Source organism: Pinus tabuliformis, chromosome 9 (genome assembly GCF_031772625.1).
Source record: "Pinus tabuliformis cultivar Carrire ecotype Pingquan chromosome 9, CPIR1, whole genome shotgun sequence".
In the NCBI taxonomy this organism is placed as follows: domain Eukaryota; kingdom Viridiplantae; phylum Streptophyta; class Pinopsida; order Pinales; family Pinaceae; genus Pinus; species Pinus tabuliformis.
The window spans coordinates 526,983,155-527,005,831 of record NC_142307.1 but is presented as its reverse complement, the minus strand read 5'-3'; the positions used below and the strand labels follow the sequence as shown (position 1 = coordinate 527,005,831).

The following is a 22,677-nucleotide window of genomic DNA, read 5'->3' as shown; positions in this document are numbered from 1 at the left end:
GGTCATCATGTTGCCAATCTAAAACACAATTGAAAGCAAAAATTATTAATAAATGAAGTAGAATCACCATTCAAGGGTTCCAATGTTTCGCCCAAGCATCCTAGGTTATGGCCCAACAACCTATAGATGGGTCAAGAAACACTCCCAGGTATAATACAATGAAAATATCCAATTCCCTCTTCACCAAGAGCACAATCTTAGTCAAGTAATGTAGAAATTTCTGATTTTGACCTTTTAATGCAAATTCAGAAAATTCATCCAACGCCAGAGGTTTCTTGCATCTAGTCCATGTGAACATTCAGTTCGAGGGCTGATCTGAAGTAGTTGCTTACAGCAGCAGACAATGGACAAGATTTCACTTTTTAACCCAAATTGCTAGGCAGCCTAAGAGAAAAGATACTAAATGGGTGTAATTCAGTGTAAACAAGTCTCAGCCCTCAGGGCATATTTTGCATCAGATAACAAATTTGAAATCACTTTTTTACAACAGAATTTGCCATAGTAAAGCTGCCCTTTTATCTTCAAGATGTATGTTAAACCACTTATTGATTTCAGCCCTATGTTATGTTAAATCACCGTTAACGACAAGTGCTGGAAATTACCCAATCAAGAAGACAATATGAATTTAAAATCAAATCTGCAATTACACAATGATTGGATGGTTGAAACACTTCATTAATTTGTATGAAATGAAGTGCATGTACATACCAAGAGCTTGTCACAAGCAATGTTTTAAAACTCCGACTCCGACTCTGACTCTAACTCGGCCGAGGGTCGACTCCGACTCTGTATCAACTCGGCCGGCTCGATTTCAATGACTCGGTTGTTGTAAAAAATATATTAAATATTTATTTTTTATAAAAACACATAATTTTAAAGATTTTCATTCATGTTTCCAAACACACAACATTAGAATATAGATAGAAGACAACATATGATCAAAGTTGGCTCATGAATATATCCATTATATCAAAATGGCACCCAGTGCACTGTCCAATACATACACGATGATGATATAGAGATCAAAACAAAAACACATAACCAAGGAGGCTATAAATGGCCTCTACAACAAAAGTCTGTGACTAGTACTACTAGCTATTGCTAGAGTTGCCAAGATCATCTGGCTCAGTGTTACTTGGGAGTGGGAGCGAAAGTGGGGAGCGAGAGCGAAAACGGGAGTGGGAGTGACATTTTCAGAAGCTCCCAGTTTGGGAGCGAATCCCGAAGGAGTTCGACAACCAATGTCACTAACATCAAGGTACATAGAGGGATTGGTGCTCTTGATTAAATACAAGTTCCATACCCTAATACATGACAAAATTCAATGGAAACATTGCAATCCCCCAATCCTGAAATCCTGAAAAACTGATAAGTCTGCTGGATTTTGAATGAAATCTAAAATTCTACTTTCTCCGTATGAAATCCAATGAGGCCGGAACCACTCTCAAACATCCTGAGTCATTTCATGGTAATGTTAAAAATTTAAGTAAAAGGTTACCATGAAATTTGAATAGCATATCAATACTAGGAGAGGGGAATGGACCCCAAAGACTAAAAAACCAATTAATAAAACCATTTGGAGTCCCCCACACTCAGAAAAAACATAAAAAAAAATAAAAAAATTGCGTTTTTGGGGTTCACTGGCTGCATGAAGTGACCAGGCCGAGTTGATACGGACTCGGCCGAGTTAAGACTGACCCGGCCGAGTCATGCCATGACTCAGTTGGGTCAATCTTAACTCGGCCTACCGAATCGGTTCGACGGCCAAGTCGCAATTTTTTTTACCGGCTCGGACCAACTCGGCCGAGTCGGTTCTGAGCCGGCCAGCTTTTAAAACACTAGTCACAAGTCAATAAAATTTCAAGCTCTTGAAATTCCTAGCTAGGGCAACCTAGAAAACATTGGAAAACAACTCCTCCAAGATAGGAATCACTCCCAAGAAACGTTGGTCATTCCATAAAAGATTTTCAACAAACTAGCATCTCACTAGCAAACCCTGCCTAGCACATGCAATACATCTCCTTTTCTTCTTTTCCTTAACACTTTTACCTATGTAGGGTTTCTCATAGATCCCATATCCTTTGCCTCCTTAGGGTAAAATCGAAAACCTTAAATTTCCTTTCAACTTCTCTAAGAACCCTAGCTCTCCAAGACAGAGAGAGATAATAAAAAGAGGAGTACAAGGTGGGGAAGAAAGAGAGAGACTAGCGCTCCTCTCCTGACATCTCTAACACAAATGCTAATGTGAAGGATTACAAGTGTGTAGTTTTGAAATGATGCTCTCCTTACCATATTTAGATAAGAGGTAAGGGATGGCTACAATATTGTTGAAAAATTGGGTAGCTGCTATCGGTATTTTCATCATGTGAAGAAATTGAAATTTTGAATTTATATTTGCCTCCAAAGTATTTCATGTCAGCCTCATGTTGTTTAGGTCGGCTAGGCCCCTAAGAGGCAACCATTCGACCCCCACTTAAAGGCTATATAAGGAGATCATCTCTCCTCATTTGGACACGTCGAACTTACCTTGTGCATCTCTAATCCAATAAAATTGCAGGGAGGTTTGAAATTTCAGGAGCTTGGTTTTTGTCATGGCACTTGATCATGATTTAGGTTACTAGTTTGGCTATTAACTTGCCATCATTATTTCTGATGTATTGATGTACTATGAACTCTCTCTCTCACTGGGAAGAATTTTCTAGGTTTTCCCCTTGTGGGTTTTGCCATGGCTAAGGCCTAATTTTTGTGTCTCTTGTCTCATGGTTTCTTGGTTATTTCTACTGCGATTTTCAATTTCTCTTTCATGCTTATGAATGGTTTTCTTCTAAATGTTTAATGAAGTAAATGTTACATAATGAAAATGATGATTTGAAGCTGTGAAAAATGTGTAAGGAAATTATTCTAGTGTTTCCCTACTAAAATCAACATGGTTTTAGAGCTGGGGGGCATTAAAGAGTAGCCAAATTCCTTCCTGGACAACGAAATTCTTCCTCTATTGCAAGTGCAAATTCTATTCTGTGGCTTGTGGTGTTGAATTTTCTAATTCTATCCGTTAGAAAATTAATCTGTATTTTGCTGGTTTTTTTCTTCTACTTGTTTAAATTCAAACAAGTTATTTAAAACATTTAAATACCGAAATAAACACAATACAGTCACAACATCTACATATCATCAACTGAAAGAAAACAAACAAACAAGTGACACCGTTATTTTTGGACAAATGTTCCTGGAAAAACCCAATGTGGGAAAACCGGTGCAGCTATTTTAAAGGTTTATTATTATGCAGTATTTACTTGAGTACAACTGGATGCCTCACTGGCTCACCCGACAGAGAAAAATACATGGCAGCAATACCTCTATATTCGGAAACAGGTATTCAGGAAACCTGTCCCACAAAACCCTCTCCGACGACTTTAAAGCTCAGCGCTGGCCCATCTGGCCTCTGCGTCAGCCTCCTGCTGCACTGCGTCAGCCCCAGGACCCTCTACGTCAACCCTCTGAGGCACTGCATAGCCTCTGGGACCCTCTGCTTCACTCCCTCTACCTTTTGCGTGGATGATGCAGTCCCTATGGGCTTTATGCTGTTTCTGCTGGGCTCTGCGTGGCCTGCTCTGGCTGCTGCTCTCGCTCTCTACTTCTGTGCTGGTCTCTTGGCACTGTCTCTGCCTCTCTGCCCAGTGCTCATTGCCCCTCGCTGTTGATCACTGATTCAGCTTTTGCTTAGCAACCCCGCTCTAGCAAAATGAATGACTGATAACTCTGGTGTGTTATCCAACTGACCCTCAAGCCTCTTCTTATACTTTTCTCGTTGGTCCATCAACGATCGAGATTAAATCTCTATTCAACGGCTAAGATTAGATTTGGATTGATCCATGACTTTTGGAACCTTCTAACCCAGTTTTATATTAATACCCATTAATATTTTATTTTTCCCAAGTTTAGACTTAGGAACTCCATTAAAAATATTAATTATTTTATTATCTCCCAAACCAGGTACAATTTGTTCAAACCATTTCTGGGTCTTGGAGATCTCATGTGCTTTAGCCTCTCCACCAATTTTCATGGCTAGAGCACATCCGACGCTACCTCAAATAAACACGTGGAATGTTCTGAGGCATCTGAATTATGGTTGTGTAGCATTTATGCAAGCTTTCCGTGGCTCTGAATTGGCATTGTCATGCGAGCCTCTAAGATATATATGTGAAGGTATGAGATCTTGATTTGAAGTCCGAAACTTTGTGAGGTCTCACCTATACTTGACCGAGCCTTGAAGTGCAAGATTCCAGGCATGTTTCTCTGAAGCAAAACTCTCAAGAAAGGACCGAAACCTTTCCTTTGTTTACACATGCTGAGGCAACTTCAACGATTAATTAAGCCGAGAACCTTTGTGGTATATAATTTGAGCTACAAAAGTCCGTGTAATTACCTTGTGAATCTGAGCTATCTCTTTAGCACTTAAGGTACGATCCTGTTCCCATTCATGCGAAAATTTTGTAGTTTATGTTCTCTAAATTTTGTGGCATGAGTTGATGACTCATTATGAAGATTTGTGGCTAGATCCAAGTCTTTGTGAAAAGGTAAATTTCCTGAGGCTCTGTCTTTTATGCGAGTATCCTGAGATATTTTTTTGTTTTGTATAATGATATGAGCCGCTGGTTGATCTGGGTTCTATGATAAAGACCGATCATATTAATGCTAGAAGTCATCCAAGCCAAATTCTGTGGGTGATCTGAAATTGATCTATGTTTTCAAGATCAAGATGGCCTAGATCGAAAGCCACTGAATTTCCTATGGCTCATATTCATTATCTTATGCAGATTGGTGGCATACGAACTTGTGAATGGTGCGGAGGTCTTGTAAAAGAGATTTTGGCTGTAAGTATGAGCCTTCTCCATGATTTGTTGAACCTCATGACATTCTTAGAACACTGTATAAGATTTGTTGAACCTTGCATATCTCTGGTATTCAATTTCTATCAAAGGGATCTGAACTTTGTAGATCATCTTGTGTCATTTTATGGTCAAATCTGAGTCTATAACCTTAGGCTAAGTCTAAGGATATGTGATGTTCTGACAAGGTTGAAGTCTAGTCTATATTAGAGGACATCTTCAGTCCTTAAATTCTGAATTGCTGGTCAAATAGTTGATAATTTCTTTTTATTCATCAAATAAGGATATAATCACTGCAATAGAGTCGACCTGATTGATTTGAAAGCCGACTTCAAATTGATATTCAAGCTTGTTGCAGAAAAAATTATTGTGAAAGAATAACTGGGAAGGATGATATCAAAACAAGGTCTGGAAGGTCTTTTATGAGGCATGATTTTCTATAAGTTTTCAAGAAATCGATTAGGCTTGTTGAAATAATCTCTCTTTGAAGAACGAACAGGTTGCAAAATTGCTTTGAAGATAATAAAATTCAAGTGAAAAAGGTCTCTCTTTGATAAACAAACATGTTGCAAAGTTGCTTTGAAGATAAAAAATTTCAAGTGAAAAAGGCAATACAGTATGCAGAATTGAAGGTTTTGATAGTCTAATCATCCTAGCCATATTCTAAAAGGAATCTCTAGGGTTTGTGGAGCGCTAGGACCGTGGATGTTAAAAATGATGAAGTCCGAGTCGATTGAGATCCAATCTAGTTCTCTAATGGTTGATCTGAGTTTTGTCCAAGATAGTGTATTTGATTCTAAGCGAAGACATAGGGCTTTGGAAGGTGACCTCTATATGGAGAAAAGTCAAATCTCTTAAAGATTGACCTTAAGGTTATTTCCTTAAAAGGACGTGCTATATTGCAAAATAAGATTCTTGATCTTATGGTAGTTGAAGTAGGTTTGAAAGTTGAGGGTATTGTTTGGCTTGATCTTTATTCTAAACTATTGACAAGCAAAAGACACTCGCGATGCTTTTATTGCTGTCACATACACCTGATAGGTCCTAAGGATAATGGATGCCTGCCAGGGTTATGAGTTGCAGATGATAGTGTCGCAAGGTTTTGTACTAATTGAGGATAGGATGTTAGTTGAAAGACATGTACAAACCCTAAGATTGCTGCCACATAATAAGAATCCCTAGCTTCTAGATCTAACCTTTTTGATGATGAGGATTGTCTGCAGGTTGGATTCAAGAAGATTGAAGATCAAGAGGGAGCTGTCATGAGATCAAAGATAAGTATCTTGTATTTATTTTATTGTTTTAATCATTATTGACATTGGATTGTTTATGGTTTGTAACCTTAGATAGGGCTTAGAGATGAAAATGGACCTAATCCTAGAGGCTAGAAGTGATTATGTTTATTTGAAAAAAGAAACCCTAACTTCTTGATAATAATATGTACTCTTGTATGATGAGTTGGATGAGGTCAACTTCTTGATAATGATATGGACTTCTTGATGATGTGGATCTCTTGATGCTGAGATGGACTTCTTAATGCTGACATGATCTCTTAATGATGTTATGTACTTCTTGTTGACGTGGGATGGCGTCGATCTCTTGATGCTGATATGGACTTCTTGATGCCAATATGATCTCTTAATGATGTTATGGGCTTCTTGATGATGTGGATTTCTTGATGCTAAGATGGACTTCTGCATGTTGATATGTTAATTTTAGATAACAATGGTATGTTCTATGCTATAGCACAATTTACTTCAATGTTACTTTAGTAGCCCAATGACAATTTTCAACAATTTCCAGTAGCAATCACATTAACCATTAATCACATTGACAGTAAATGCAGATAGAACATAAAAACATATGCAAAAGACAAGCCAAGACAAGAGGACACCAGATTTGGCGGATGCTAGGGGAAAACCCCAATGTGGGGAAAACCCTTTGATCAAATCTTCTTATTATTATTCAATAGTTCAATAGAGAGAGAGAGAGAGTACAAAAGTCAAATAGATTAGCCCAATACAAAGTCAAATCAGCCCTGTCAAATTCTGCAGTCAACTGCAGTCAAACTTCAGCCTTAACCAGAAAGTCAATGCTAGTCAAATTAGCAGCAAGTCACCTCCTTTGAAGCTCGTTCAAAGGCAGATATATTTGGCCTCCATCAAGGATCAAAGTCAACCCAAAACATGCCCACAAATGCTAGTCAAACTTGGTCAAACAACAGTCAACCTTGTGGTCAACACTAGTCAAACAATCCCAAACACCTCGATTTCTATGCCAATTAATGCGGCCTCAAGAGAGCGAAATTCTACCTCCAAAACCCAGTCAAAATTCGGTCAAATCGGCAAGGGTCAATGATGGTCAATAGTTTGAAAAACTCAATTCTGTTTCAGCCCAGAAAAACAATCCTACTAGCCGCACGTGTGAGAGAGAGAGAGAGAGAGAAGATCCCCAAGCTGTATGAACCTATTTGTTGAATAGAAAAGAATTGTTGAGTGAATGATGTCCAAATGAGGAGAGAGGTCTCTTCTACTTATACACTTTGATGTGGGTGAAGAGATGCATCTATTGGGCTTCTTGAGCCTACATTAACCTGAGGCCAACCTTAACAATTTGTACATGTGAGAGAATAAATTCAAAATCACACTTCTGCTTGTCCGAATGAGATGATATTTATATCAAACTTGGACCTCTTGAAAAGAGAAATCCAATGCAATAATCATCTCCATCATATGAGCTGTTCCAAGGTGGAATTTGGCCCTAATTGCCAATTTTAACACTCCCTCTCAACTTGGGAGAATTCCACTTGCCAATCCATCTGTCATCATCATGCCACCTTGTCATCATGTACCATCTTTGCTTTGCTCTGCTCTGCTTTGCTCAGCTCTGCTGAACCATGAAGTAATAATGAAGAAGAAGTGATCGAGAGTGAGTCACAAGACCTTACCACTCTCCACTGACAAAAGTCAGTCCTTGATCCTAGATTAAGTTGCTGAGCACCATGCATCCTAGTCATAGGGAGTACGACAATACACGATGCATCCATTGGTAGTGCTATGGTCCCTAACCACTTTCCCCAACTCATTGGCCAGATGAGAGGTACTTCCCATGGGCCCTAGACTCCATGGGTAGGATGTATGCTGGGGCATCGACAGGAGAAGGTGAACCACTCATCTTGCTCATATGCCATAGGAGAAGGTGAACCACACATCCTATGCATATGTTAATCGTAGGGGAAGGTGAACCACTCACCCTACATACATGTCAACCATCATGGGGTTTCACAGGGGAAGGTGAACCACTTAGTACATAGCACACCACTAGAGGAAGGTGAACCACTCACCCTATGGTCGCTCATAGCTCCAAGAAGTACCCCAACCCCCCAGGAGCTCCCAGAGCTTAGTGTCCACCTCATGCAGGACCCTCATAGCAGGGTCTTTCCACGACTCCAAGTCTCTCTCAGAAGGTTAAGAATATGACCTTCCCCAAGGGCTTCGTGAGAATATTTGGAACCTGCTCATCCGTCCTGATGTGTTGGAGCCTTATTTCTCCCCGTTGTACCATATCCCAGATAAAGTAGTACCTGATATCAATGGGCTTGGAGCGGTTGCGGAACACGAGATTTTCTGAAAGGCGAATCCCACTCTGGTTGTCGCAGAAGATCACAATGGTATCCAACACGTGCTCAAATAACTCACTAAAGAGCTTCCTTAACTAAGCAACTTCACAACAAGTCACACACGCAGTAATGTATTCGGCCTTGGTGGTGCTCAAAGTAGCCGATTTCTACTTCCTGGTCATCTGAGATATTGAAGCAAACCCCAAAGAGAAGCAACACCTAGATGTGCTCTTACAATCCACCACATTGCCAGCTTAGTCAGCATCGGTATATCCATGTAGCGTCAAATTCCCGACAGTGTATCTTAGTCCATAATGGACTGTGCCTCAGAGATATCTCAAGAGATTCTTAGCAGCAATCCAATGAATGTGATGAGGCTCGACCATAAATTGACTCGACGTGTTCACAACGAAGCATATGTCAGGACATGAGTTTAACAAGAACATCAGGGCCCCCACAAGTTGTAGATAATCAGAAGGGTTCGCTAATCCGGACCCAACAACACTTCCACATAGCTTCTTGAAGTTAAGTTCCATCAAAGTAGGCACAGACTTGCAATCCACCATCCCACATCTCTCAAGTAGCTTCACAATATATGTTCCTTGAGAAAGAAAAATTTCACCTGGCTTTTGCTAGACCTCCCACCCTAGGAAGTATTGGATTAGTCCTAGGTCCTTCATCTCGAATTCGGAAGCCAACTCCCTCTTGCATTGATGAATGAGAGGGTCATCACCTGTCAGAAAGAGATCATCCACATAAAGGACCAGAATGAGAGGCCTGTCCTTTTCAACCTTGAAGTATAGGTTCGGGTCAACTTCACTCCTTGTAAAACCCAACAACTTCACTCCTTGTAAAACCCAACTTCATAAGATAGCTATCTATCCTCTCATACCAAGCCCTAGGGGCTTGCTTCAACCCATAAAGGGCTTTCTTCAACCTGCATACATGTGTCTTACGATCTTGAACTTCGAACCCCTCGGGTTGTTCTACATAGACTTCCTCCTTAAGCGAGCCATGCAAGAAAGTAGTTTTGACATCCATTTGGTGTAGGCTCCATCCTTGAGAGGCAACAAGGGCTATGATTGAACGGATAGTGGTAAGTCGGGAAACTGGTGCAAATATCTCATCATAGTCCACTCCTTCCTTTTGAGAGAAGCCTCGAGCAACGAACCTAGCCTTGAACTTTTCAACATTCCCATCAGCTCCATGTTTGATTTTGTAAAGCCATTTTTAAGTGACCACTGACTTGTCCTTGGGTCTGGGAACCACATCCTAGACATCATTCTTCATGATTGACTCATTTTTCTCATTCATCGCATCCTTCCAAACTTGGTGCTTCAAGACTTCTTCGAATGTACATGATGGCTTAGATTGTACTATGGTACTCATGGCAACTAAGTACCCTTGGTACTTGTTCGGCTTCTTGCTTTCATGAAATGTCCCCCTTGGTGCAACATGTCTCTTGGCATCCTCAAGAGTATCTTTGAGCCAAAAAGATCTTTTTCTTGAAGTAGAGGGCTCACTAGGAGGTGGATCAATGGGATCCATCGAACTTTCAACATCGGGCATCAGATCATTTGTTGGAGATTCATCCTACTTTCCTGCATCATCATCATTGTTCTTCCTAGGGATAGGAAGATTTCAAACTTTCCCAAGAGCAAAATCTTCATCGAAAGTGACATCATGACTTATTTCCACTTCTCTTTGACCAGACACATAGATTCTATATGCCTTCGAAGTTTCACTGTCGCCCACAAATGTTCCTTTCTTCCCAGATGCATCTAGCTTGTTTCTTTTCTCTTTCAGTGCATGAAAATATACGAGATAACCAAAAATTCTAAAATGAGAAACATTCGATTTCTTACTGGTGAAAACTTCTTCAGGTGTCTTGAAGTCCAATGCTTGATGAGGGCATCTATTTTGAACATACACAACGGCATTGGCAGCTTCTCCCCATAAGAACTTCGGTAGGCTTTGGTCATGAAGCATGGCACGGGTGGCTTCTATGATAGTTTGATTCTTCCTTTTGGCAACACCATTTTGCTCAGGAGTATATGCAATAGTGGTCTCTTGCTTAATAACGACTTCTCTACAATAGTCATTGAATTCATTTGACTCATATTCGGTTCCATTATCTGTACTCGATATTTTGGTCTTCTTCCCTATTTGATTCTCGACCAAGGCTTTGAAAGAGCGGAAGCATTTGAACACTTCATCCTTCTTCTTTAAGAAATAGATCCATGTTTTGCGAGAGAAGTCATCGACAAAAATTGCATAGTACAAAACATTCTCCCAAAGATGTTACGGGCAACATACCTGATAGATCAAAATGGACCAATTTAAGAATATCGGTAGTTTGATTTTCACTTGATGGGAATGGTCCCCTTGTATGTTTTCCAACTGCACAACTCCGACAAACTCCTTCACGATCTATGTTGAATTCAGACATACCTGTGACCATCTTCTTTGCATCAGGTAAGGCTTTGTATTGAAGGTGAGAAAATCTTCGGTGCCATAATTCAGATTGAAGAGAAGTATCACAAGCCATTGCTCCCAAAGGACTTCCTCCAACCTGATAGAGACCTTCAACTCTAAATCCAAGTGTAAATGCATCTTTTGGGTTCTTAGTCCAAACACGAACCTTCCAATAAAAAACGAACGTTACCTTGAAACCTTTATCTTCCATCACAGAAATAGAGACCAGGTTCTTTTTCAGATCAGGTATGTGGGAGATGGTGAGTTGTTACTGCATGGATTTCTTGATTTTGACTGAGCATGAGATGCTATCGCTATGAAGAGCACTTTAGGGTTTTCTTCTAGCTTGGTTTTACATATGATATCTTTGTTTAGTAGGAAGCAGGGGTAGCTACGCTTTGTTCAGTAGAGGCATAGTACATGGATAATGGAGGTTAACTATACTAGTTGAAAAGTCATGGCTTCTTGAGTTGATAGTAGAGTTGATTGGTTAGAGGTTGGAGCCCACTTTGGTTTATTATGTCAACCAAGTTTGAAGACTCTTTGGGAATCTAGTATTTCATGACATCTCCAAGCAAATAGATATCTAGTACCATTTACCACTAATAAGATTCATAAGGGAGTAGTTGTTCTTTAGTATGTTCCTTTAGATCAATGTTGCAGGAATCGTTCCCCCTCACATTGGACCCTGAAACCACACACCATGTTGAATCGTGGTTGAAGAGTGTTAAAATTTGAAAGTTCTATGCAAGAATTTAAAAATTCTTTACAGAAACTTGAATGTACTTCGCAGAAAATTGAATGTTCTATGCTGCTACAATTACTCAGAATGCAGATTTCTTCTTCAAAAATTTTTAGATCAACAATTGTAGATAGAACATAAATTTAAAGATCATATGAAGACAACCAAGCACAAATATGAGACATTGAGATTTTGGTCCAATGACCAGGGCAAAACCACTCAAGGGGGAAAACCCAAATGATTTTTCTTCTATTAGATTTATTCAATTGTTCAACAGAGTACAAAGAGAGAGAGAGAGAGAGAGAGAGAGAGAATAAAGTCATCAATGTTTGATCAACTTGCAGCTGAAGTGCACTTGCTCTTTGCTTGAAGATCTCCTCCTCCTCTTGATCAGATCATGTCTTTCACACTTGCTCTAACTCTTCCCTTGCTATTGTTCTTGACTAGCTCTCACACTTCTCTTGCACACATTCAACACTTGCTCTCCTTCTTCACAATGAACATGTTACTCTCAACTCTCACTTACTCTTGCTTAAATAGATGAGAAAGGAGAGGAGTTACAAAATGAATTCATGCCTTGAGCGAATAATAAGAGAATTGAATTCCATGAGGGAGAAGTTACTTGAGGAGAAGTGTAACTCATCCCAAGAATAGAGAGAGAGTTACAAATCGAATTGAATGAAGGAGTTACACTTTTTCCATACATTGAATTAATGAGGGAGAGTTACATTCTCTTAAGTGTGGAGTTATTATTTTATTCCAAGAAAGAGGTTCAATTTGCCAAATAAGAGATTTTCAATTTAATTTACTTATTCCATGAGAGAATTTGTATCTATTAATCCATTAAAGGTGAATGACTTTAGAATATTTTATAAATAGTAGTATCATAATAATAATACAAGGATAAAAATAATAATTCTTGACTTGTATAATCATGATTGATTTGATTTTAAAGTGGATTCCATATGTCGAGATTATCCTTAATTATTTAGACATGGCTTTCAATTTTTGGAAAGTCACTTCCAAATTGAGATGCGACTTACTATTTTTGGAAAGTCATATTAGAATTGTCAGAAATGAAATTTTATTATAGGTGGTTCAAACAGAACTGAAAGATATGAGTTCTTCTAGGAGAAATGCATCCTTGAGCTGCCAAATTTTAACATTCCCTCTCAGTGAGGGAGGAATTTCATTCTGCATCAAAGATTTGTGCTTCCTCTAATCGCGTTCATTCATCTTAGTTCAAATGTGCTCTATAACATCTGTAACAATGAAGTCACAATCTAAAGAAGAATCATCCACTTGACACAAATTTGGAAAGGAAAGGATCATCACATGGACAAGACTCAAATAGGTCACACAGACAAGAATCAAACACAACCAAGTTTCATTAAACGTCAAGTGGCAGAACACTTGCATCCTAGACAAGTCACACAGACAAGTCTCACTACACTTATTGGCCAGATAGGTGGCTCTTCCCACGTCCCAGACTGTGGGTGGGATGCATACTGAGGCCTACTCTTGTGGCACACACTACACAAGAGGTCCCTCATCCTCAGGAGCTTTCCAACATCATTCCCTAATCTCGTGAGCTCTTACAGGGGGGGAAGAAAGCTCAGTGTTCTCGATCAGCTGTGACCACTTCCTAGAAGGGTCATGTCCATAAGTCCAAGCTGCTCTCTAAAAACCAAGAACTTTTCTTTCGGTAAAGGCTTGGTAAGAATGTCAGTTATCTGATCATTAATGGAGATGTGATGGAGCCGCACTGTTCCTCTCTGCACCATATCTCGGATATAGTGATACTTGATCTCAATATGCTTGAACTTATCATGAAAAACAAGATTTTTTGGAAGATGAATCCCACTCTTATTGTCGCAATATATAATTATTGTGTCTAGAACTTGCTCTAATAGTTCCCCAAAAAGCTTTCTTAGCCAAACTGCCTCACAGCCAGCCATGCTAACAACAATGTACTCAACTTCAACAGTACTCAGAAGAATCGGAAAGAGTAGAAACAAGAAAATATTTTGATTGAGTTTCCGTTGCATTATTTCTATACCTTGGATTTCTTGATTTCTTAGGATGACATTTTCTTTGATTTTCATAATTGTCTTTTTTATAATCAGATTTGTTTTTGAATCTAGGTGATTTTCTTCTTTCTTTACAGTGACGAGCAAAATGACCATGCTTTTGACAGTTAAAACATCTAACTTTTGACATGTCTAGATTCCCTTTATTTGATTTGAAAACATATTTATTTTAATTGCCTTTCTTTCTCTTGTCATAGGCTAAAAATGCAGTAGGTTCTCCTTTTTCATGATGTGGAATTCTCCCTCTAGAGATCATTCTGGCCTCCTCTTGGATACACTTTTCCAGGAGCTCATCAAATGTGGGGATAATGTTAATATTGTTGATGGTGGTGATAAAAGTCTCCCAACAGGAGAAACGTCTCCGAACGCAATAAACATCATTTCCTTGTCAGGTACAACTTCACCAACTGTTGACAGTTGATTTCTAATTTTGGTTATTCTCAAGAAGTTTGCTTGAACTGTCTCATCTTTGTACATCTTGATGTCCTTCAGCTTATTCTTCAAGGCAATAATCTGGTTCAAGTTAGTAATTGCAAACATGTCAATTAGTTTGTCATACATTTATTTAGCTTTCTTCAAACCAGAAACATAAGTAATGAGATGATCACTAAGAGAATCAAGGATAATTTTTCTAGCTTTGATTTCACCCTTTTTATGTTTGGATTTGACAACAACACTTGAATTCTCTGGTGGATCAGTTATTGTGTCTTCAACATACTTCAAAACTTCGTGATATTTAAGAGCGATATCTAACCTTGCTTTCCATGGACCAAAGTTTGAAACATCATTCAGCTTCTCCTCCACCTTGAAGTAGGACGAAGTCATCTTGATAAAAAGAAAACTTAGGCAGCAAGTGGGGTCTTTTCAAGTGATCTTTGGTCTCCTTGGACTTGTCTTCACCAATGCTCTGATACCATGTTAAAACCTGAAAGTTCTATGTAGAAATTTAAAAATTCTTTGCAGAAACTTGAATGTACTTTGCAAAAAACTGAATGTTCTATGCTATTACAATCACATAGAATGCAGATTTCTTCTTCAAAACTTTTCAGATCAACAATTGTAGATAGAACATAAATTTAAGTATCATATGAAGACAACCAAGCACAAATATGAGACATTGGGATTTTGGACCAATGATCGGGGCAAAACCCCTTAAGGGGGAAAACCCAAATGATTCCTCTTCTATCAGATTTCTTCAATTGTTTAGCAAAGTAGAGAGAGAGAGAGAATAAAGTCACCAATGTCTGATCAACTTGCAGTTGAAGTGCACTTGTTCTTTGCTTGAAGATCCCCTCCTCTTGATCAGAACATGTCCTTCGCACTTGCTCCAACTTTTCCCTTGCCCTAACTCTTCACTAACTCTCACACTTCTTTTGCACACACTCAACACTTGCTGTCCTTCTTCACAATGAACATGCTACTCTCAACTCTCACTTGCTCTTGCTTAAATAGATGAGAAAAGAGAGGAGTTACAAAATGAATTCATGCCTTGAGCCAATAATAAGAGAATTGAATTCCATGAGGGAGGAGTTACTTGAGGAGAAGTGTAACTCATCCCAAGAATAGACAGAGAGGTACATTTGTCTTGAGGAGTTACAATTTGAATTAGGGAGAGAAAGAGTTACACTTAGACATGAGAGAATATTTGATGAGAGTTACAAATTGAATTGAATGAGGGAGTTACAAGTGCATTTAATGAGGAGTTACACTTTTGCCATACATTGAATTAGTGAGGGAGAGTTACATTCTCTTAAGTGTGGAGTTACTATTTTATTCCAAGAGAGGTTCGATTTGCCAAGTAAGAGATTTTCAATTTAATTTACTTATTCCATAAGAGAATTTGTTTTTATTAATCCATTAAAGGTGAATGACTTTAAACTATTTTATAAATAATAGTATAATATTAATAATAATACTAGTAAGGATAAAAATAATAATTCTTGACTTGTATAATCATTATTGATTTGATTTTAAAGTGGATTCCATATGTCAAGGTCATCTTTGATTATTTTGACATGACTTTCTATTTTTCAAAAGTCACTTCCAAATTGAGATGTGACTTACTATTTCTGAAAAGTCACTTCCAAATTGAGATGTGACTTACTATTTTTGGAAATCCATATTAGAATTGTTAGTAATGAAATTTTATTATAGGTGGTTCAAACAGAACTGAAAGATATGATTTCTTTTCGGAGAAATTCATCCTTGAGCTGCCAAATTTTAACAAAGCACCCTAGAACCACGCTTCCAGAAAGTGGAACTACGCTTCTAGCTCAATTTATGCAGCTCCTAGAAATTTGGGACTATCAAGTGATTAACTGTGCTCCTATCATGCTTCTTGGACACTCCCTAGATACTTCGTAGATGCTCCTTAATGGTAATGTTAAATTCTTAAAGTAAAAATGACCTTTACTTACATTTTTAACATTACCATTAACTGTTTCAGCCTTTAGGATATTTGAGAGTGGTTCCAACTTATTGGACTTCATATGGAGAAAATAAAATTTCATATCGCATTCAAAATTCAACGAACTTGATAGTTTTTAGGATTTTAGGATCAATGGGATTGCAACATTTCATTAGATTCTATTGGGTATGTGGGCATGTGATTGGGATTTAATTAAGAGCCCAAGCCCTATATGGATCCTAGCGTTAGTGGTGTTGATTGTTGAACTCTTTTATCATGGCCTTAGCGAAAATGCACCCTTTAATCAAATCAAAATCATTGATCAGGCATGTTAAGTTTATTCTACCATATTTTAAGGCTTGGATTAGGTGGTTTGATCAAAATTGGGCAGTGTTGATGGATGACTCTAGAGAATCGAGGTAGAGACAAAGACTAGACAAGAGGAGAAAAATGATGGATGATACTAGTGATGATGATCCCGATATACGTGATGGTGGAACATTGTTTCTTAAGAAATTTTGAAACATGTATGGTGATGCTACCCACAGCTACAATATTTGGCAACATGGGTGCTTTCACAATTGGTGAACACTTATTTTGTACAAAGGTGTTTAACAACCCGCTCAATTTATTGTTTTGGACGTTTTGGTCTTCATATTTTGCTGTGTAGATGATCTTTTTTGTAATCATGATTCATAACTACTTGGTCATGTTATTGTTAATAGTTGCTAGATAACCTATTTCATTCCATAAGTTAATGGTCTGCTTTCTATTGTATGACTTAAAAATTTGTATGTTTGTTTGTGATTGATAGAATCTTGATTATAAATGGTTGGTGCTTGAATAATTAAAAATTTATGTACTATGGATGCCATTCTGTCTTGATTTATGTACAAATATACAAGGTTTTATATATTCTGCAACTAATTTGGCATTCTGGATGTTTTTTTTTTTGAATATAAATGATATATACATATATATTTTTTTTTCTTCTATGTGGTTCACGGACCTTGGAGATCAGTGACCACTACGCCCATGGAATATTTGTACTAGGAAGATCCACTTCAAGGGATCTCTTCTTGTCGGCTCAATCACAAAGCCTGATCCCGAGAGTGTCGAGAGGATTGAACCTGTGACCTCTCAATAGCAAAGGTGCTTTAATGACGGGAACTCGACCAATTGAGCTAACTCTTGGGGCATATATATACACACACACACACTTTTGGGATTCTTCACTTCGGAGAATTTTTGGAAAATGACATTTTTGATGCTTCACTTTTCAAAGGCACACCCACTTTGTGCAACATTGCTTCAGATTCACAGGTTGTAGGCAATTTAATGAACCCATGGGCTAAGGGGAAGTTTGAGATGCCGAGGGAGAGAGTTGGCTTCATGGGAAACACATTCTCCATTTTGCCTCATAAACATTCCAGATAAACTCTCACTCTGATTAACTGAAGTCAAGCCACCATTCCAGTTCTACCTTACCCTTGAAGAAGTTTCCTTGCTAAACTTAGACCAGCACTTTTGAGTTGAGTTAGTTTAGCTAGTCTGGGTGTTTCTTTCCCTCCTATACCAATGACAACCAAGAATTAGTCGAGGGAATCTGCCTTGGGTTTTGATTTTTCCAAGCCTACAGAGTGGAGTGATCACCACTTGACAGGTTGTGGCTACTTGATAGTATCTATAGGTTTTTCTGTGAGAGGTTGGGACTTTTCCTCCAAGGAGATTCTGAGAGTTAACAGACAGTAGTTTATTCTTTTCAGTTTCCTAGTAGTTAGGGTTTCAGTTTTTGAGTCTTAATTTGCTTATCATGTATTAAAATCTTAACAATCCTTGCGTGTTGCAGCCTGTTGAAGAATCTAGGGCAAGTGAATTTAATGAGATTCTTCTAGCATGATAACTACTTGTGAAGTATTTTAACTTTCTTCGTAGCACAATATTCATTTGTTCTTGTTAGAATGTGTCTTCTTATATTCATCAAATAGTAACCAAAAACAATGAGACAAGAACACAAGATGTTTGGCTTTCTGCCAGGGCCAAAACCTCTCCCTTTTGGAGAGGAAAACCCGCACAAAATTCTTCTTATAGAAATTCCAATTGACAAATACCAAGACCATGACCGTTGACCTATTATGCCACTCCAAGACCCAGACATCAATCATCTTCTTTGTTACTGCTGAGATCATCATCATTGAGGCCATCACTACTGCACCACCGAGATATTCATTACTGCTGCAACATCATTGCACTTTCACCGAGGTCTTCACCATACCACCGAGATCTTCATGAGGTCTGCACCTAGATCCACCGAGATCATGACAGTTTAACCATAGCTGCACCTTCATTGAGATCATAACCTTGTGACAGTGTCTCCATTAAGATTGAGATCATATCTATGCTTAAGATCATGACTGCAGAGTGTGTTACTATGAGACCTTCTCCATTATGAATTATGCTGAGACTGTGTATGCTACTGTGGGATCCCTGAGATCCTTGTCATCACTGCTATGCCAAGATTTGTGACTGTGTTTTCTTCCTACACCGAGACCTTCATGATACTGTCTAGTATGCTGAGACAGAGTGTTCCCTTCTTGCACCGAGACCCTTATCATTATACCTATGCCGAGACTGTAACCATTTCAGTGGCACCCATCCGAAATTACAGTGATGTTGTCCATCCGAAGTCTGAACCTTACTGTCATGCAAAGAAACTCAGTCCTGTACCCATCCGAAATTACAGAGGAATCCGAGTTCCTGCACCTCCGAAGTTGCAGAGATACTTGTCCGAATTTCTGTCCTTCTGTGGTGACCCTAGCTGGGTATATATAGTGGTTAGTCTCCCATATTTAGCCGACGTGTCAGTGAACTGTTGTGTCTCCTTTTTGAGCCGACATGACTGTGTTTTATCTTGCTTGAAGGCCGACTTCATTAAGGGTGATTGTGCTTGTCTTTGGAGGGCTTCTAGACTTTTCTATAGACTTGTATACATTACACATAGGCTCAAGAAGAGCATGACATTGACTCTTTAAAATAAATCCTAAGGCTCTCAATGGGAGCCACTAAATAAATAAACCTCTTTCTCATGAAACCCATGCAGCAAGGCATAATAATAAATTCATTTTCTTGTTTACAAAAATCATAATTACAATGTCATGAAGACCGAACCTAGTTACACTTTCTTCAACACAGCCTCAAGCACAGACAATGTTTCAACCTTGTGTTGGACACTGACAAAACCTGTGCAAATAATCTGTCTCCTGATCTTATGTTGGGCACTTTATGATAAAATTTGTGTAAACAAGTTGTCTCGTGCACCCTTTACAGCATCGTTTCCTTGTGCACCTCTTGTGTAGCTAAATGCATCTCTTTGTGCACTGTCTCCACGTTTATAACCCAATATGACCTTTTTATCTATGTCACGTGGATTTTATGGTCTGTCCCTTGTGGACACTTTTTGTTACTAGTGTGGGTTGGGTTGAGTCGAGACGGCTTGGGTATTGTGATCCTTGTTCAATGTTTGTTGAGGTTTTGTATGATGAGTGCTGTTGGAAATTCACCTCTGTTCAATGGATGCACTTCACAAACTAAATATCATGTGCACCTTTTTTACCAATTAAACTAGTTGCAGGCCTCTTTGTGAATTGTCGACTTTCTGTTATGCTATCATTGTTAAACTTTGCACACGCTCCTTCAATTTCTTCCAGATTTTCTCTCTCTCATGCACATTATCTTCATTTTAATTCCTAAATTAAACTTTTGTAATGTTATAAATATGATTGATCATCAAATAATTAAAATTTAATTTATTCCAGCTTGAGTAAACTTATATTATTGTCTTCGGCAGGCTTACCCTCCTCTCCTCTGTATAATGTGCAACTTGTGTGTGAGCAGTTCCTTGGTCTGTCTCTGATCAATGCAGTCTTTAGGCCCTTCACTCAATTTCACCTCTATTCTTCACCATGTCTTTCAGACCATGTTAGAAAACTTCAAACCCACACAAGTACATAGACAATAAATGCAAGCTGAAATATGATAACAGAAAGAAATATATACTTTGGTCATCGTTCAATACGTGGTGAATGACCATACATCCAAGGGAGACAATGCCCATACCAAAATCCTGTATAACCACTTTATTAGTTAAGCATGAACTAGCCTGTTAATGATTTAAACATTAACTGAGATACGTGACTTAAATATGTCAAGTCATTTTATTACAAAAACCATGTAATGTTACACAACATTAAAGTGCTAAGGTGGATTAACAAGTCCTTTTTGGGTTTTTAGTAGCCTACTTGCCTTAACATGCTTTCTTTATGAGAGATTGCCTCCACTGCTTTTAAGCTAGCAAATTTGGAGTTCCCCTGCTATGCAAATGTGTGTGAAATGAACTACAATTGACAACATGAACTCCCTGCATTTCCATGTTGTATAAGAGACATTCTGATCTTGAAAATTTGTACAATACCTTAGGATGACTTAGGCCTAGCGTATACAAAGGCCTTTTACCAATGAATTTATTCCCTAGTGGGCAACTTTTTATGCCACAACATTTTTGAATCTTTATTTAAGATTATCATGAAAGGCTTGGTTTCTAGGGCTCAATATTAGGGTCTTATAATAGGTTTGTCCATGAGTTCATGTGTTAAAATTATGTAACCCGTCATAATATACATACCAACTGCATACATCTGATAAATGATATTATAAGTTTTAAGCATTCTTATATAGTCTTGCCATGTCTTAGGAGTCTAAATGACTTAAATAGCGATGTTCTCAAGCGTATTGCAGATATTGAAAGCAATCAACATTATTTTAAATGCATAATAACAATGGTTACAACTCTTGAGATGTAATGGAATTAGCAGATAGCAATTTCTTTTCCCAGGTGGTAAAAAAAACCTTTTATAAGCTAGGCATACAAAGAGATGGTGCAACAGGGAACACTGGTTAAGACAGGTTAATCCTAAGATAAAACAATGAAGGAAGCAGGTGTACAGTTGTCTATATAACAGGAAAAAACGACAACAAAAACATGGCAGAGGTGATGGGAAATCAGAACTAAAACAGAAACCGAAACTATCCTCCTCCTGATCCATACTGACTGATTCAGCTGACTCTTTGCTTCTTGGGTGACCAGCAAAACAAGAGGGATCCATTACAAAAACAAACAAGGAGAATAGATTGTAGGGTGGATTCAAGGATAAGGTACTTCTATGATGGTACCTAAGAAACTGGAGTTGTGGCCTAAGGTACTTCTGTGATGGTAGATCATGCCATCATTTCAGATCTAGTACTTGATTAATGACAGTTTCAGGTCTTAAGTTCTTTTAGAGAGTATTTTTGATACAGGAGATTGTTTTGCAAGCATTAACCTGTTTATATATGTTTTTCAGGGATGAAAAATATGATGGAATTATGTAAACAACTGAGAACGGAAACTGTCAACTTGGGAAAGAATAAAAGGTCACTAGATGGTATACCTGCTGCTACGGAAAATATGGATGAACAAAGTAACAAACGTCAAAAGGATGATACATCTCATGAGACATACCTAGTAGGTGGCTCACCAGTTGGATGGAATTTTGTTATGTTTCTGAAGGCTGAAAAGAAATCTATTGCTGCTGCTTAAATCTGGCTGATATTCTTTGTTGGCTCAGCGGCGTAGGGGTAAACTTTGGAATGGATCTACTTTTGCTAATTGCTTTTTTGGATAATTATCCTCAGCAGAACAAACATTTTATAGCTTTCAGCAACCCTGGCATTTTTTATGTATGTGGTCATTGCAGTGAGAATATCCAATGTTTTTGGTCTATAATCAGCAGAAGCTATCTTTTTCCCTTTTAGGAGCATTTAATTATCTTCCCATTGCCTGGCTAAAGGTGCGACTGTTCAAAAGAAAAGGTTCCTTACGTCTTGTGGATTCCACAATTGGACCAGAAAATCTGAGTTTTCTGGAAACCAGTAGACTTAGCATATTTTGGCCTCATATGTTAACAAAGTTCAGGGTTGCTTTGTTCGGATTGTTGATATTTGCTCATTAATGGCATCATGCCACGATGTTAAAACATGTGTTTCAACTTTCACTAGCTCAGCAGGGAAGAAATTAGGATCTACTGTACCATAACATTTTATTGTACTCTGAATAATTCTCAGCAGGTGTATCATGAGAGGAACTCATTTATTGTGCTTTAAATACCATTGATGCTTAGTCTGCTATTTTAGCTTAAATTACTGATCAATTCTGTGTACAGACCCATAAAGCTTTACATAAATATAGAACTGGATTCAGTTGGTTCAGTTATATGTATAAATTGTTGACGTAAAGCTATAAAATCTCGCTTGCATTTAGGGTATACGAACTTCCTTTCTTTCTCTCTCTCTTTCAAGATAGTACCCTTCTAAGATGGGCAGTTTTGTTGATGGACGCATCAAGGTTTTATAGTGTCATG

The 22,677-nt window shown here is 38.3% G+C and overlaps 1 protein-coding gene across 1 annotated transcript in view; it reads left to right on the top strand.

The window, feature by feature from the left end:
- The window catches only part of LOC149149542 (uncharacterized), a 154,675-nt gene extending 132,249 nt beyond the window's left edge, over positions 1 to 22,426 (top strand). The window contains exon 3 of the mRNA XM_089440078.1: positions 21,622 to 22,426. Within this exon, the coding sequence (XP_089296204.1) occupies positions 21,622 to 21,857 (236 nt within the window). The 3' untranslated portion in view covers positions 21,858 to 22,426. The remainder of the gene's footprint in view (positions 1 to 21,621) is intronic.
- Positions 22,427 to 22,677: the final 251 nt, after the last annotated feature.